Genomic DNA, 17,057 nt, shown 5'->3' with positions numbered 1-17,057 from the left:
ACCAACATGTCGGTCTTGAACCTCAGTAACTGTCCATCAACATGTCTGTCCTGAACCTCAGTAACTCCACCAACATGTCTGTCCTGAACCTCAGTATCTCTCTGTCAACATATCTGTCCTAATCCTCAGTAACTCCACCAACATGTCTGTCCTGAACCTCAGTAACTCCACCAACATGTCTGTCCTGAACCTCAGTATCTCTCTGTCAACATATCTGTCCTGAACTTCAGTAACTCCACCAACATGTCTGTCTTGAACCTCAGTAACTGTCCATCAACATGTCTGTCCTGAACCTCAGTAATTCTCCATCAACGTGTCTGTCCTGAACCTCAGTAATTCTCCATCAACATGTCTGTCCTGAACCTCAGTAATTCTCCACCAACATGCCTGTCCTGAACCTCAATATCTCCACCAACATGTCTGTCCTGAACCTCAGTAACTCTCCACCAACATGTCTGTCCTGAACCTCAGTATCTCCACCAACGTGTCTGTCCTGAACCTCAGTAACCCTCCACCAACATGTCTGTCCTGAACCTCAGTATCTATCCACCAATATGTCTGTCCTGAACCTCAGTAACTCCACCAATATGTCTGTCCTGAACCTCAGTAACTCCACCAACATGTCTGTCCTGAACCTCAGTAACTCTCCACCAACATGTCTGTCCTGAATCTCAGTATCTCCACCAACATGTCTGTCCTGAATCTCAGTAACTCTCCACCAACATGTGTCCTGAACCTCAGTAGCTCCACCAACATGTCTGTCCTGAACCTCAGTAACTCTCCATCAACATGTCTGTCCTGAACCTCAGTATCTCTCCATCAACATGTCTGTCCTGAACCTCAGTATCTCTCCATCAACATGTCTGTCCTGAACTTCAGTATCTATCCACCAACATGTTTGTCCTGAACCTCAGTAACTCCACCAACATGTCTGTCCTGAATCTCAGTATCTCTCTGTCAACATATCTGTCCTAATCCTCAGTAACTCCACCAATATGTCTGTCCTGAACCTCAGTATCTATCCACCAACATGTCGGTCTTGAACCTCAGTAACTGTCCATCAACATGTCTGTCCTGAACCTCAGTAACTCCACCAACATGTCTGTCCTGAACCTCAGTATCTCTCTGTCAACATATCTGTCCTAATCCTCAGTAACTCCACCAACATGTCTGTCCTGAACCTCAGTAACTCCACCAACATGTCTGTCCTGAACCTCAGTATCTCTCTGTCAACATATCTGTCCTGAACTTCAGTAACTCCACCAACATATCTGTCCTGAACCTCAGTAACTCTCCATCAACATGTCTGTCCTGAACCTCAATATCTCCATCAACATATCTGTCCTGAACCTCAGTAATTCTCCACCAACATGTCTGTCCTGAACCTCAATATCTCCACCAACATGTCTGTCCTGAACCTCAATATCTCCACCAACATGTCTATCCTGAACCTCAGTAATTCTCCACTAACATGTCTGTCCTGAACCTCAGTAACTCCACCAACATGTCTGTCCTGAACCTCAGTAACTCCACCAACATGTCTATCCTGAACCTCAGTATATCCACCAACATGTCTGTCCGGAACCTCAGTAACTCCACCAACATGTCTGTCCTGAATCTCAGTATCTCTCTGTCAACATATCTGTCCTAATCCTCAGTAACTCCACCAATATGTCTGTCCTGATCCTCAGTATCTATCCACCAACATGTCGGTCTTGAACCTCAGTAACTGTCCATCAACATGTCTGTCCTGAACCTCAGTAACTCCACCAACATGTCTGTCCTGAACCTCAGTATCTCTCTGTCAACATATCTGTCCTAATCCTCAGTAACTCCACCAACATGTCTGTCCTGAACCTCAGTAACTCCACCAACAATTCTGTCCTGAACCTCAGTATCTCTCTGTCAACATATCTGTCCTGAACTTCAGTAACTCCACCAACATATCTGTCCTGAACCTCAGTAACTCTCCATCAACATGTCTGTCCTGAACCTCAATATCTCCATCAACATATCTGTCCTGAACCTCAGTAATTCTCCACCAACATGTCTGTCCTGAACCTCAATATCTCCACCAACATGTCTGTCCTGAACCTCAATATCTCCACCAACATGTCTATCCTGAACCTCAGTAATTCTCCACTAACATGTCTGTCCTGAACCTCAGTAACTCCACCAACATGTCTATCCTGAACCTCAGTATATCCACCAACATGTCTGTCCGGAACCTCAGTAACTCCACCAACATGTCTGTCCTGAACCTCAGTATCTCTCTGTCAACATATCTGTCCTGAACCTCAGTAACTCTACCAACATATCTGTCCTGAACCTCAGTAACTCTCCACCAACATGTCGGTCTTGAACCTCAGTAACTGTCCATCAACATGTCTGTCCTGAACCTCAGTAATTCTCCATCAACGTGTCTGTCCTGAACCTCAATATCTCCATCAACATGTCTGTCCTGAACCTCAGTAACTCTCCACCAACATGTCTATCCTGAACCTCAGTAACTCCACCAACATGTCTATCCTGAACCTCAGTATCTCCACCAACATGTCTGTCCTGAACCTCAGTAACTCCATCAACATGTCTGTCCTGAACCTCAGTAATTCTCCATCAACGTGTCTGTCCTGAACCTCAATATCTTCACCAACATGTCTGTCCTGAACCTCAGTATCTCCACCAACATGTCTATCCTGAACCTCAGTAACTCTCTATCAACATGTCTGTCCTGAACCTCAGTATCTCTCCATCAACATGTCTGTCCTGAACCTCAGTATCTCTCCATCAAAATGTCTGTCCTGAACCTCAGTATCTATCCACCAACATGTCTGTCCTAATCCTCAGTAACTCCACCAATATGTCTGTCCTGAACCTCAGTATCTATCCACCAACATGTCGGTCTTGAACCTCAGTAACTGTCCATCAACATGTCTGTCCTGAACCTCAGTAACTCCACCAACATGTCTGTCCTGAACCTCAGTATCTCTCTGTCAACATATCTGTCCTAATCATCAGTAACTCCACCAACATGTCTGTCCTGAACCTTAGTATCTCTCTGTCAACATATCTGTCCTGAACCTCAGTAACTCCACCAACATGTCTGTCCTGAACCTCAGTATCTCTCTGTCAACATATCTGTCCTGAATCTCAGTAACTCCACCAACATGTCTGTCTTGAACCTCAGTAACTGTCCATCAACATGTCTGTCCTGAACCTCAGTAATTCTCCATCAACGTGTCTGTCCTGAACCTCAGTAATTCTCCATCAACATGTCTGTCCTGAACCTCAATATCTCCACCAACATGTCTATCCTGAACCTCAGTAATTCTCCACTAACATGTCTGTCCTGAACCTCAATATCTCCACCAACATGTCTGTCCTGAACCTCAGTAACTCCACCAACATGTCTGTCCTAAACCTCAGTATCTCTCTGTCAACATATCTGTCCTAATCTTCAGTCACTCCACCAACATGTCTGTCCTGAACCTCAGTATCTCTCTGTCAACATATCTGTCCTGAACCTCAGTAACTCCACCAACATATCTGTCCTGAACCTCAGTAACTCTCCACCAACATGTCAGTCTTGAACCTCAGTAACTGTCCATCAACATGTCTGTCCTGAACCTCAGTAATTCTCCATCAACGTGTCTGTCCTGAACCTCAATATCTCCATCAACATGTCTGTCCTGAACCTCAATATCTCCATCAACATGTCTGTCCTGAACCTCAGTAATTCTCCACCAACATGTCTGTCCTGAACCTCAATATCTTCACCAACATGTCTGTCCTGAACCTCAGTATCTCCACCAGCATGTCTATCCTGAACCTCAGTAACTCTCCATCAACATGCCTGTCCTGAACCTCAGTATCTCTCCATCAACATGTCTGTCCTGAACCTCAGTATCTCTCCATCAACATGTCTGTCCTGAACTTCAGTATCTATCCACCAACATGTTTGTCCTGAACCTCAGTAACTCCACCAACATGTCTGTCCTGAATCTCAGTATCTCTCTGTCAACATATCTGTCCTAATCCTCAGTTACTCCACCAATATGTCTGTCCTGAACCTCAGTATCTATCCACCAACATGTCGGTCTTGAACCTCAGTAACTGTCCATCAACATGTCTGTCCTGAACCTCAGTAACTCCACCAACATGTCTGTCCTGAACCTCAGTATCTCTCTGTCAACATATCTGTCCTGAATCTCAGTAACTCCACCAACATGTCTGTCTTGAACCTCAGTAACTGTCCATCAACATGTCTGTCCTGAACCTCAGTAATTCTCCATCAACGTGTCTGTCCTGAACCTCAGTAATTCTCCATCAACATGTCTGTCCTGAACCTCAATATCTCCACCAACATGTCTATCCTGAACCTCAGTAATTCTCCACTAACATGTCTGTCCTGAACCTCAATATCTCCACCAACATGTCTGTCCTGAACCTCAGTAACTCCACCAACATGTCTGTCCTGAACCTCAGTAACTCCACCAACATGTCTGTCCTAAACCTCAGTATCTCTCTGTTAACATATCTGTCCTAATCTTCAGTCACTCCACCAACATGTCTGTCCTGAACCTCAGTATCTCTCTGTCAACATATCTGTCCTGAACCTCAGTAACTCCACCAACATATCTGTCCTGAACCTCAGTAACTCTCCACCAACATGTCAGTCTTGAACCTCAGTAACTGTCCATCAACATGTCTGTCCTGAACCTCAGTAATTCTCCATCAACGTGTCTGTCCTGAACCTCAATATCTCCATCAACATGTCTGTCCTGAACCTCAATATCTCCATCAACATGTCTGTCCTGAACCTCAGTAATTCTCCACCAACATGTCTGTCCTGAACCTCAATATCTTCACCAACATGTCTGTCCTGAACCTCAGTATCTCCACTAACATGTCTATCCTGAACCTCAGTAACTCTCCATCAACATGTCTGTCCTGAACCTCAGTATCTCTCCATCAACATGTCTGTCCTGAACCTCAGTATCTCTCCATCAACATGTCTGTCCTGAACTTCAGTATCTATCCACCAACATGTTTGTCCTGAACCTCAGTAACTCCACCAACATGTCTGTCCTGAATCTCAGTATCTCTCTGTCAACATATCTGTCCTAATCCTCAGTAACTCCACCAATATGTCTGTCCTGAACCTCAGTATCTATCCACCAACATGTCGGTCTTGAACCTCAGTAACTGTCCATCAACATGTCTGTCCTGAACCTCAGTAACTCCACCAACATGTCTGTCCTGAACCTCAGTATCTCTCTGTCAACATATCTGTCCTAATCCTCAGTAACTCCACCAACATGTCTGTCCTGAACCTCAGTAACTCCACCAACATGTCTGTCCTGAACCTCAGTATCTCTCTGTCAACATATCTGTCCTGAACTTCAGTAACTCCACCAACATGTCTGTCTTGAACCTCAGTAACTGTCCATCAACATGTCTGTCCTGAACCTCAGTAATTCTCCATCAACGTGTCTGTCCTGAACCTCAGTAATTCTCCATCAACATGTCTGTCCTGAACCTCAGTAATTCTCCACCAACATGCCTGTCCTGAACCTCAATATCTCCACCAACATGTCTGTCCTGAACCTCAGTAACTCTCCACCAACATGTCTGTCCTGAACCTCAGTATCTCCACCAACGTGTCTGTCCTGAACCTCAGTAACCCTCCACCAACATGTCTGTCCTGAACCTCAGTATCTATCCACCAATATGTCTGTCCTGAACCTCAGTAACTCCACCAATATGTCTGTCCTGAACCTCAGTAACTCCACCAACATGTCTGTCCTGAACCTCAGTAACTCTCCACCAACATGTCGGTCTTGAACCTCAGTAACTGTCCATCAACATGTCTGTCCTGAACCTCAGTAACTCTCCACCAACATGTCTGTCCTGAATCTCAGTATCTCCACCAACATGTCTGTCCTGAATCTCAGTAACTCTCCACCAACATGTGTCCTGAACCTCAGTAGCTCCACCAACATGTCTGTCCTGAACCTCAGTATCTCCACCAACATGTCTATCCTGAACCTCAGTAACTCTCCATCAACATGTCTGTCCTGAACCTCAGTATCTCTCCTTCAACATGTCTGTTCTGAACCTCAGTATCTATCCACCAACATGTCTGTCCTGAACCTCAGTAACTCTCCACCAACATGTCTGTCCTGATCCTCAGTAACTCCACCAACATGTCTGTCCTGAATCTCAGTAACTCTCCATCAACGTGTCTGTCCTGAACCTCAGTATCTCTCCACCCACCTGTCTTTCCTGAATCTCCGTAACTCCTGCTGATGAATAACTGCAGCTCGTCCGTCAGTATGAAACTCTGAATGTTCTCAAGCTGTCACAAAGAGCAGCGAGAAATCCGCCATACATCACTGAGCACGGCAACACACCAGCTGTCAGTCAAACGTTGTGGGCGGAGTCTGTGTTGGGTCCTGGTGGTGTTTGTCGGATTTGATCATCGTTTGGACCAAACATGTCGGTATTCATGGGACATGGAACTTTTTGGATTGAGACCTAATTATTGTTCATGCTCTACTGTGCACAGCTGGCTGTCTGACAGTGTTGTAACAGCTCACTAACTCCTACATGTATTTGACCGATAGAAGTTTTTAATTATCAAAAGACAAAAGGTTTTCCCAGGTTAATATTTAGGACTAATACTGTTATTATTTGTTATTTAACCTTTATTCCGCACAGTGGGAGAAGAAACAAGAATGAAATGAAAAGTGATGAGGCTGCTCTCTTCAGCTGCCGCTCATCGTTCAGGCTTTCAGTTCTCTTTGATTCCTAGTTGAAGACGTGTTTTCTTTTTGTCATTTTTCTTTGTGATTCATGTCAAATAATTCCTTCAGACGATTTATTATAACGAGTCATTTTGTCCCCTCTCGGTATGTTGTTGCTCTGCTTCCTTTGCTCTTCGAGAGTCTTGTATTATTTTCAGGTGTCACAGTAACACTATCAATGCCGTCGTATTTATCCAGACTTTCAGTGAATGAATAAATTATATTTTGGAGCCCCGCCCACGAGACACTCCTTAAACGGTCTCCAGAGGAAAGAGAACCACAGAAGAGACTGGACGTCATGATGCTTTGTCCTTATGAACTAATTCACTCAGACCTTTATAATCTTTGTCCTTAGAGGACAGTTACCAGGAACAGTGACAAGTCCTCCATGTCCTACTTCCTGTTTGAATTTTTATAAACATCAGCTTTGAACCGAATATGACCTCACATTTATCCAATAAGCAGCTGCTCCAGTCTGACCCCCTGTCCAACATTCATGGCTATAAGTGATGTCCATCACAGAGCACAGTGGACCTGAAGGGTTTGATTCAGATACACCACAGCGTATCTGATGTTAGACCACCATCCAGTGGTCACACAGTGAACAGCTGATCTCCTGGATGAGAGGAAGAGACATACTGATCAGCATCCTTTTATTTAATCAGTCAAAGAGCAGAAGGGAACATGGTCAGCAGCACATTACAACTTTACAACAAACTGGCAGCAAGCAGTGAACGAAATGTTACACAGCAGTTTGGTTCATTTATTCCTTCATTTATGTAATATATCAAAGTCTTCTACCAAGTTGCTGACAGACACGATGCAAACATGAAGAACTTGAACTGAAGTCAGCATTTCAACCTTTAGAAGTCCCACACTGATGAACACAGACAGGCATGTAGCACTATCTCTGCTGCACCTGCTGCAACCGCTGCACCTGCTGAACCTGCTGCACCTGCAGCACCTGCTGCACCTGCTGCAGCTCCACTCAGCTCTCCAAGACAACACGGAGACATACACAAAACAGAAGACATAACACAATGGAAACAAGACACACATATGAACCCAGAGGACAACAGAGATAACAGTAAACTGTACACACACAGACACACACACACACACACACACACACACACACACACACACACACACACACACACACACACACACACACACAGAACACACACTGCAGACTGATATGAAATGAAACAGTTAGCACACTATACACAGCGTCCTCTCCTCCCTCATATCTGTACTCTGCTGCCTTTTCACAGTAAAACGCTTCAGTGACTGTCACAGGAAGCTCTGCAGGACCTTCAAAATAAATGTCAGGCCTGTTTAAAAGATATTATTGAAAACCACACATTAACCAGCTTCCTGTAAAGAGCAGCACATTTCTGTGACCACAGAAAACTCTTCAACCTGAACCGGTGCAGACGTCCTCAGTGTCCTCAGAGTCTCTTACAGGAAGTGAAACATGAAAGGACAGGGACAGGGACGGGGTGTTAGTGAGAGGAGGAGCTGCTGTTAGTGTCCACGTCACAGGACTCCTGGAGACGTCTTCGTCCAGATGACTCTACTTTGAATACTTCAGGGACAGCTGGAAAACATCCAGTATAAGAGTGAGTAATAAGAAGCAGTGCAGATATGATGTACAGTGATGATTACAGTGTGTTTATTACAGTGTGTTTATTACCTTATGAGCCGTGTCAGCGAACTGCTGGGCTTTGTGCATCAGCTCCACCGTTTTGTCCTCAGCACGAGTCAGCCGCTCTCCGCGCTCCCCCAGAGCCACGTTCACCCTATGGACTACATTACCCAGAGTTCTTCCTGTGACTCGGTGCCCAGTCTGACCTGTTAACACACAAACACACGAAGCATGTCAACAAAATTCATTTGGACACTCAGCAGACCGACGGGAGTAAAGATCCAGCTTACTCCTCTGTCCTGTGGGAGGCACCAGAGGAGACATCACGTCCCCTCAGGAGACAGTCCGTATTCACAGGGAGACATCACGTCCCCTCAGGAGACAGTCCGTATTCACAAGGAGACATCACCTCCCCTCAGGATACAGTCCATATTCACAGGGAGACATCACATCCCCTCAGGAGACAGTCCATATTCACAGGGAGACATCACATCCACTCAGGAGACAGTCTATATCATTTTGGATCTACACATTAAAAACTACAGAATATGTTTGAATGGAGAACTGGATTTGTCTCCTTTTTTGTCACTGAGCCTTTGTGTTTTGTTTCTCTTTGGAAACTGGATCATTTTAAATATTACTTTCCATTTAATGTTTAAATGTATTTAAAACGATGAAGAGATTTTAAGATTTTTGATTAATATCTGTATTTGGTTTCTATTCCGGACATCATGTTTCCTATCATGAGTCTTTACCTGCTCCCGTGTACTCGGTGACAGTTAATTGGTCCACACTGGTCATGTGACCACTGACCAACACGTAATATATATACACTGATGTGTAGCTCCCCTGATGAAGGCCTGAGAGGCTGAAACGCTTTGGCATGAGTTTTTACTCTGATTGAATAGAAATGACTGATTAAAGGCTTTTTAATGAATCACCCTCTTGAGTGCCTCAGATCTCTTCAAGTTTTCAACTCAAACTGTTAGATCCCCAAACTGAAGAGCAGCGGAGGGACGACAGCTCCTGATTCCTGCTGCAGCTTTCATTCAAACAGGTCTCTAGCATGCTGCTGACATTAAAGGTGTTCCCCTGCTGTGACCTCTGACAGGTCCTCTCAGAGGTCAGCTGAGTTGAAGCAGAGTGTTTATAAGTGGTGTCTTGCAGCAGCCTGGCACGTCTCCCTCATTACACGTCCTCCGTCAGCTGCTCCCAAAGACCGCCTATTGTATGGACCTCCCCAAATGAACAAAGTGTGCTGTCATCTGACCGCCATCACAGAGAGGCCTTTCTGCTGCTGCACAGAGGTGCAGCACCAGCAGGACAATGGACAAGCAGAGCGGGGGACACAGGGGAGGGGCAGGGAGGGAGGAAACCTGGACCTCACTCGGCTCTGATGTTTTCAGAGTTGGTCACCTGCTGATTAAAACCTGTCAGGGTCACAGTGGGTCGGTCAGCTTCGTAGCAAACAGAGCGAAGATAGGAAAAATAAAAGGAGTGTGACATCATCCTGTATGTGCTGTTCACGGAGGGTTGTCTCCGTCCAGAGACCACCAACACCTCCAGCTTCACCTCCAGCTTCACCTCCAGATTCACCTCCACCAATACCTCCACCAACACCGCCAACTTCACCTCCAACTTAACCTCCACCAACATCTCCAACTTCACCTCCAGCTTCACCTCCAGCTTAACCTCCACCAACATCTCCAACTTCACCTCCAGCTTCACCTCCAGCTTCACCTCCAACAAAACCTCCAGCTTCACCTCCAGCTTCACCTCCAACACCTCCAGCTTCACCTCCAACAGCTCCAGTTTAACCAGATTTAAAAATGCTTCTAAACATGATTCATGAGAGGTGATACAGTCAGACCGACACCATCTGAACATCAGAGCTCTGATTGGTCCGCTTCACGTCTGAACATCAGGGCTCTGATTGGTCCACCTCATGTCTGAACATCAGGGTTCTGATTGGTCTGCCTCACGTCTCCCAGCAGGGACGGCTCGGTCAGACCGACCCGGTGCAGTGACCAACAGGAAGTCAACATGTTGTGTCACTGTGTAAACCAATGGAATAAGAGCCGAACTGCAAGCAGATCACATGACCTGTGTTTCCCCTCATAATGATGAGTGCATTCAGACTCGAGGTTTCTACTGCAGCCATGTTGTCCACGAACACATCTCTAACTGATGAGTCAGCTCTGTAAGGTTTTAGAGGGAGCAGGTCACAACGGCCCACATGAAGCAGCATGAAACGTCAGTGTGGAGACTACATTTTCCATAATGCAACCGACACTATGTTTTAATCACACCTCAGTTTATCACACAGTGTCTGAGCTCAGAGCAGTCTGATGACATCATCATGGTATCATCATTTCTCAGTACCTTCCATTATAACACCAGTACCAACCAGGACACCTGTCTGACCCCTGGCCCTGCCTCACCTGGACCAGGAGGCCTCCGTTGGTGTTCCAGCATGCGGTTCTTCATGCGGGTGAGGAAGGCTCTGCAGCGGTAGAGGACCAGGTTCATGGTGCAGGCATCTGAAACACAGACAGGACACGTGTGAGCCGCCTGCTGTCCACAGCCTCCGACAGCTCCGAGACGTGTGACACCACCTCCGGTCAGTTTGGACTGGCAGTTGATGAACTCCGTCTGTCTGGGAGGAACCACGCTCTTGCGTCGGGCCTGCAGGGTTCTGGACAGCGAGGGGTCGCTGGGCCCAGCCTCCACCTCCTGCTGACCGGCTCTCCCCTGTCGCTCCGACCTGCTCCGCTTCCCCAGCTTCACCAGGACGCCTGCTCTCCCCTCCCAGTAGGTGTGGCAGGCGTGGTACAGGATCTGGACTAAGATGCACTTCTCTGCAGAGGAGCGGGCCACCCACTGGTCCGCGGAGCTGTCGAACACCAGGTCGAACTCAGGGCTGTCCTGGAGGAGAACAAAGGGAGGAACACAGAGTGAGGAACACAGAGGGAGGAACACAGAGGGAGGAACAGAATCCTGCTAGTATAACAGACCGTCTGAACGCTGCTCACCTTGTTGGGGTTGATACCGTTCACCTGTCGGAGCTGCTCCACCGTCCATTGGGACCTCCTGGTGAAGGAGGTGGAGCCAGCGAACTGCTTCACCTTGGTGATGAGGAGCTGATGTGGTCTGGTGTTGGTCACTGGGTGAACACATGAACTTTCACATCAACAGTAGTTAAAGACTGAATCAGAAACCTTTAACAGAGTCAAAATGAAATCACTGCAGCTTTTATCTCTGTTATTTATGATTATGACTGTGATTATTTACTTTGTGTTGCTGCAGTTTTACACAAATTGTTCCTAAACATGAGACACATCTGCTACAGGAACAGTTTGTTCTCTGGACCGAGGATGCAGGAGAGCAGCGGTTCTGTTGGATCCACTACTAACCACTGTGTTTGTGGTTCTGATGGACGAGATGACGTCACATTATCTGCGTGTCCCCCTGCAGCTCTGCTCCTGTGTCCTCCTGAACAATGGCTGCACTCATGCTCTGTTAACAATGTGTGTGTTCTCAGAGACAATAACCGGCACAACACACATGCTGAGTCAGCAAGAGCGAGGCTGAGAAACCGAACCAACAGGTTGGAGTGTAGCTGCGGATGTACCGACGGATGGTTCATATGGAACAAACACGGTTCTTCCTCATCTGCTGCTGTTAAAAAATGGGAGCAGAAGTTCCGACTGAGCCTCTAAACTTTCTATATAGATTTACTGAGTAAGAAACGCTGGCAGGCTTTTAATTTGAAACATTACCTGGCTGTCGGGCGCCAAATAAATGCTTCTATTTTTGACTGTGGTTTCTGATTAAACGCCACTTGTTACTCAGTGCCTTCAACAGCTCTGACAACAGGATCATCTGGCTAGTTCCTGAGCTTAAGGTGCAGTTAAGGTGGAGTTAAGTGGAATTGTATAGGAACTATAAGAACAATAGGAACTATAAGAACTACAGCAACTATAAAAAACAAAAAGAACTATAGGAACTATAGGAACTCTAAAAACTATAAGAACAATAGGAACTATAGGAACTATAAGAACTATATGAACTATAGTAACTATAAGAACTATAGGAACTATGGGAACTATAAGAACAAAAGGAACTATAGAACTATAGCAACTATAAGAACAGTAGGAACTATAGGAACTATAAGAACTATAAGTAAGACATTAAATGTCAGAACAGTTTTGACCACTGATGTCTGAGTATTCTTCAGTAAGTGATGTTTCAGAGGAAACAACAACTGACGCCTGTTTGGATCACTGTTGAAAGAAGTTGTGTCGACTGTATTTGACTATGATTCTTGTAGCATATGTAGAACCCCGTTTCCTATCAAGTAGGGACGCTGTGTAAAATGCAAATAAAAACTGAATGTGATGATTTGCAAATCATGTAAACTTGTTTTTAAATGAAAATAGACCAAAGACAACATATCAAATGTTGAAACGGAGAAACGTTGTTGTTTTATAAAAAAAATATCTGCTCATTTTGAATTTGATGGCTGCAACACATTTCTGTAAAGTTGGGGCAGGGTCATGTTTACCACTGTGCTGCATCACCTCTTCTTTTAACAACACTCTGTAAATGTTTGGGAACTTTCTGGAGTTTTGAAAGTGAAATGTGGTCCCATTGATAAAGGATTTCAGCTGCTCAACAGTTCAGGGTCTCCTTTGTTGTATTTTTCATGTCATGATGCTCCAGATGTTTTCAATGATTGACAGGTCTGGACTGCAGGAGGCCAGTTTATCAGCGGACTATTCTACTACGGAGCCATGCTGCTGGAATACGTTCAGAATGTGGTTGGATGTTGTTCTGCTGAAATAAACAAGACCTCCCCTGAAAGAGACGTTGTCTGGATGGCAGCATATGTTGCTCCAAAACCTGAATATATTATTCAGCATTAATGCTTCCTTCCAGATGTACAAGCTACCTATGCCATGTGCACTAATGCATCCCTGTACCATCACAGATGCTGGCTTTTGAACTGAGCCCTCATAACAAGCTGGATGGTCCCTCTCCTCTTTAATCTGGAGGATGCAGCGTCCATGATTTCCAAAAAGAATCTCAGATTGTGATTCATCAGACCACAGGACAGTTTTCCACTTCACCTCAGTCCATCTTCAATGATCTCGGGTCCAGAGAAGGTGGTGGTGTTTCTGGATCATGTTTCTATCTGGTTTCTTCTTTGTAGAGTTTTAACCTGCATTTGTGGACGCAGCGATGAACTGTGTTCATAGACGATGGTTTTCAGAAGTGTTCCTGAGCCCATGCAATGATTTCCACTCCAGAATTTTGTCTGTTTTTAATGCAGTGTTGCCTGAGGGCCCAAAGATCACCACCATCCAATATTGGTTTCCAGCCTTGTCCCTTGTGTTCAGAGATTTCTCCAGATTCTCTGAATCTTTTAATGATATTATCAACCGTAGACGATGAAATCCACTAATTCTTTGTAGTTTGACGTTGAGGAACATTATTCTTAGATTGTTGCACTATTTTCCCACACAGTCTTTCACAGAGTGGTGAACCTCTCCCCATCTTCACTGCTTACAAACTCTGCCTCTCTGAAATTATCTTTTTATACCCAATCATGTTACTGATCTGTTGCCATGGTAACCTAATTAGTTGTCAGATGTTCCACCAGGTGTTTTTTTTTTTTTGTTTTTTTTATCTTTACACTTTTCCAGTCTTTTGTTGACACTGTCACAACTTTTTAGAGACGTGTTGCTGCCATCAAATTCAAAAGAAGCACATATTTTTCAGAAAACAATACAATTTCTGCTTCAACATTTGATATGTTGTCTTTGATCTATTTTCAATTAAATATGAGTTTACATGATCATCCAATTCTGTTTTATTTACATTTTACACAACACAACTATTTTGGAAACAGGGTTGTGCATTCAGCCCTGCTTGAAGAGTTGTATTATTACCCGTGAAAAGTCAGGACTTGATGTAATGAGTCATGTGCTGGTTAAAGTCTCTGCCTCCTTTTAGTCCGCACCCTCTGACAGCTCTGTTTAAATGGAGGACATGCGTCCTCAGGTTGGACCTGTCTCTCTCATATGTTACCCAGAAGCTCCAGTAAATGTTTGTCTGCAGGTGTGAAGGCCTGTTTGTACCTGAGACACAGATGAAGGTGGTGTAGTCTCCTTTGGCTCCAACGGGCAGGAAGGACATCCTCTTCCTCTTCCTCCTCATCACCTCCACTGCCACCAGCAGTCGCTCATCACGAGGGATGAAGACCTCTTTGTTGATGGAGGACTGAATGTTCATTGTAGTCCGGAGACCTGCACGGGACGGACACATTTAATCATCAATCTAATGTCCCCACGGTGGAGACGGGTGAAAGACTCAAACAGACACATCCGGTCATTTATGTCCACCAACAACAGGACTGAATGACTGTAAAGATGAAGGATATTCAGCATGTGGTGACTTCATTAACATTATATGTTATATTATATATACGCATTATATACAGTGATTTGCATACAACTCTTTATGGTGTTCATGAAGACATGAAGACATAAACATATGAACACATGAACATGAAAACATTAGGCCATGAGAACATGAAGACATGAAGACAAACACATGAACAAATGAGGACATAAACACAAGAAGACATGAACACATGAACAAATGAGGACATGAGGACATGAACACATGAACACATGAAGACATGAAAACATGAGGACATGATCACATGAACAAATGAAGACATGAAGACATGAAGACATGAACACATGAGGACATCAGGACATGAACTTGACTGTTTCACTGACTGAACATTAAAACAATTAAATCCATGAAACAGATCAAAATAAGTGCTGATTCAGCACTAATTAAATCTAAATAAAAACAATAAAAACATGGTGGTGCTGTTGGGCCTGATCTGGGCTTCTGTGTGTCGGTCTCTCAGTCCCTGAATTACTTTACTGCATCATGTGTTTCAGGACAAAACTAAACTGACTGTCCATCTTTAAAGAAACATGTCCATCTTTAAAGACACATGTCCATCTTTAAAGAAACATGTCCATCTTTAAAGACACATGTCCATCTTTAAAGACACATGTTCATTTTTAAAGACTTTAAAGAATTACTTTACTGCATCATGTGTTTCAGGACAAAACTAATCTGAATGTCCACCTTTAAAGAAACATGTCCATCTTTAAAGACACATGTTTAAAGAAGCATGTCCATCTTTAAAGACACATGTCCATCTTTAAAGAAACATGTCCATCTTTAAAGACACATGTTTAAAGAAGCATGTCCATCTGTAAAGACACATGTCCATCTTTAAAGAAACATGTCAATCTTTAAAGACACATGTCCATCTTTAAAGAAACATGTCCATCTGTGAAGACACATGTCCATCTTTAAAGAAACATGTCCATCTTTAAAGACACATGTTTAAAGAAGCATGTCCATCTGTAAAGACACATGTCCATCTTTAAAGAAACATGTCAATCTTTAAAGACACATGTTTAAAGAAGCATGTCCATCTGTAAAGACACATGTCCATCTTTAAAGAAACATGTCAATCTTTAAAGACACATGTTTAAAGAAGCATGTCCATCTGTGAAGACACATGTCCATCTTTAAAGAAGCATGTTCATCTTTAAAGACACATGTTCATCTGTAAAGACACATGTCCATCTGTGAAGACACATGTCCATCTTTAAAGACACATGTCCATTTTTAAAGAATTACTTTACTGCATCTTGTGTTTCAGGACAAAACTAAACTGAATGTCCATCTTTAAAGAAACATGTCCATCTTTAAAGACACATGTCCATCTGTGAAGACACATGTCCATCTTTAAAGAAACATGTCCATCTGTGAAGACACATGTCCATCTTTAAAGACACATGTCCATCTGTAAAGACACATGTCCATCTTTAAAGAAACATGTCAATCTTTAAAGACACATGTTTAAAGAAGCATGTCCATCTGTGAAGACACGTGTCCATTTTTAAAGAAACATGTCCATCTGTGAAGACACATGTCCATCTTTAAAGACACATGTCCATCTGTAAAGACACATGTCCATCTTTAAAGAAACATGTCCATCTTTAAAGAAGCATGTTCATCTTTAAAGACACATGTTCATCTTTAAAGAAACATGTCCATAGACATCTCCAGTAGAATCAGCAGTAAATCTACTCTACTTTCTTTCAGCTGTTTCCTCTTTGATGGAATATTTAACATTTTCAGCTGCTGTTCAACTTTTTTCATTTCATCACTCAGTAAAATGAACCTGGTTGTATTCATCTGTTCATAAACCATCCTCATTCTTGTCCAAAGTAGAACCTACCTGTCCTTGTCCTGCTCTCCTCCCACACGCTGGATTCTGTTGGACTCTGTTGAACTCTGTTGGACTCTGCTGGACTCTGAGCCTGCTGTTAGTAAACCTGTGAATTAGTAGCCTGTTAAACTGGTTAGATACGTCCCCGTGTCCTGCCAGGGATTTATAAACACCCCTTTCCCTCCCCCAACGTGAAGGGACACATCAGCACCAGTCCGTCCCATTTGAAGAGGTGAGACACGTGGTCTCAGAGAGAACAGTCAGCAGCTGTCAC

At 44.1% G+C, this 17,057-nt stretch overlaps 1 protein-coding gene across 1 annotated transcript; it reads right to left on the bottom strand.

Annotated features, from left to right (window-relative positions):
• Nucleotides 1-7,445: 7,445 nt before the first annotated feature.
• Nucleotides 7,446-16,971, bottom strand: stxbp6l (syntaxin binding protein 6 (amisyn), like). The gene is made up of 7 exons (XM_069161660.1): nucleotides 16,793-16,971; nucleotides 14,595-14,762; nucleotides 11,487-11,617; nucleotides 11,070-11,379; nucleotides 10,896-10,994; nucleotides 8,503-8,660; nucleotides 7,446-8,406 (listed from the first exon to the last, which is right to left on the bottom strand). The coding sequence occupies exons 2-7, from the start codon at nucleotides 14,746-14,748 to the stop codon at nucleotides 8,383-8,385; spliced, it is 876 nt and encodes a 291-aa protein (XP_069017761.1). The 5' UTR covers nucleotides 14,749-14,762; nucleotides 16,793-16,971; the 3' UTR covers nucleotides 7,446-8,382.
• Nucleotides 16,972-17,057: the final 86 nt, after the last annotated feature.

The sequence above is a fragment of the Embiotoca jacksoni genome, unplaced genomic scaffold (genome assembly GCF_022577435.1).
Source record: "Embiotoca jacksoni isolate LCO1_2020_lvr unplaced genomic scaffold, fEmbJac1.0.p SCAF_29, whole genome shotgun sequence".
In the NCBI taxonomy this organism is placed as follows: Eukaryota; Metazoa; Chordata; class Actinopteri; family Embiotocidae; genus Embiotoca; species Embiotoca jacksoni.
This window is presented reverse-complemented; position numbering and strand designations above follow the sequence as displayed.

Bases quoted from the DNA above. Each gene is read 5' to 3' on its own strand.
- stxbp6l (XM_069161660.1), bottom strand. From the start codon at position 14,748: ATGAACATTCAGTCCTCCATCAACAAAGAGGTCTTCATCCCTCGTGAT. The intron at 10,995-11,069 runs GTGGTGTCACAC...TCTGTGTTTCAG, and splicing joins CCAGTCCAAACTGACCGGAG to ATGCCTGCACCATGAACCTG. The intron at 8,661-10,895 runs GTGAGGCAGGGC...GTGTGTTAACAG, and splicing joins ACGGAGGCCTCCTGGTCCAG to GTCAGACTGGGCACCGAGTC.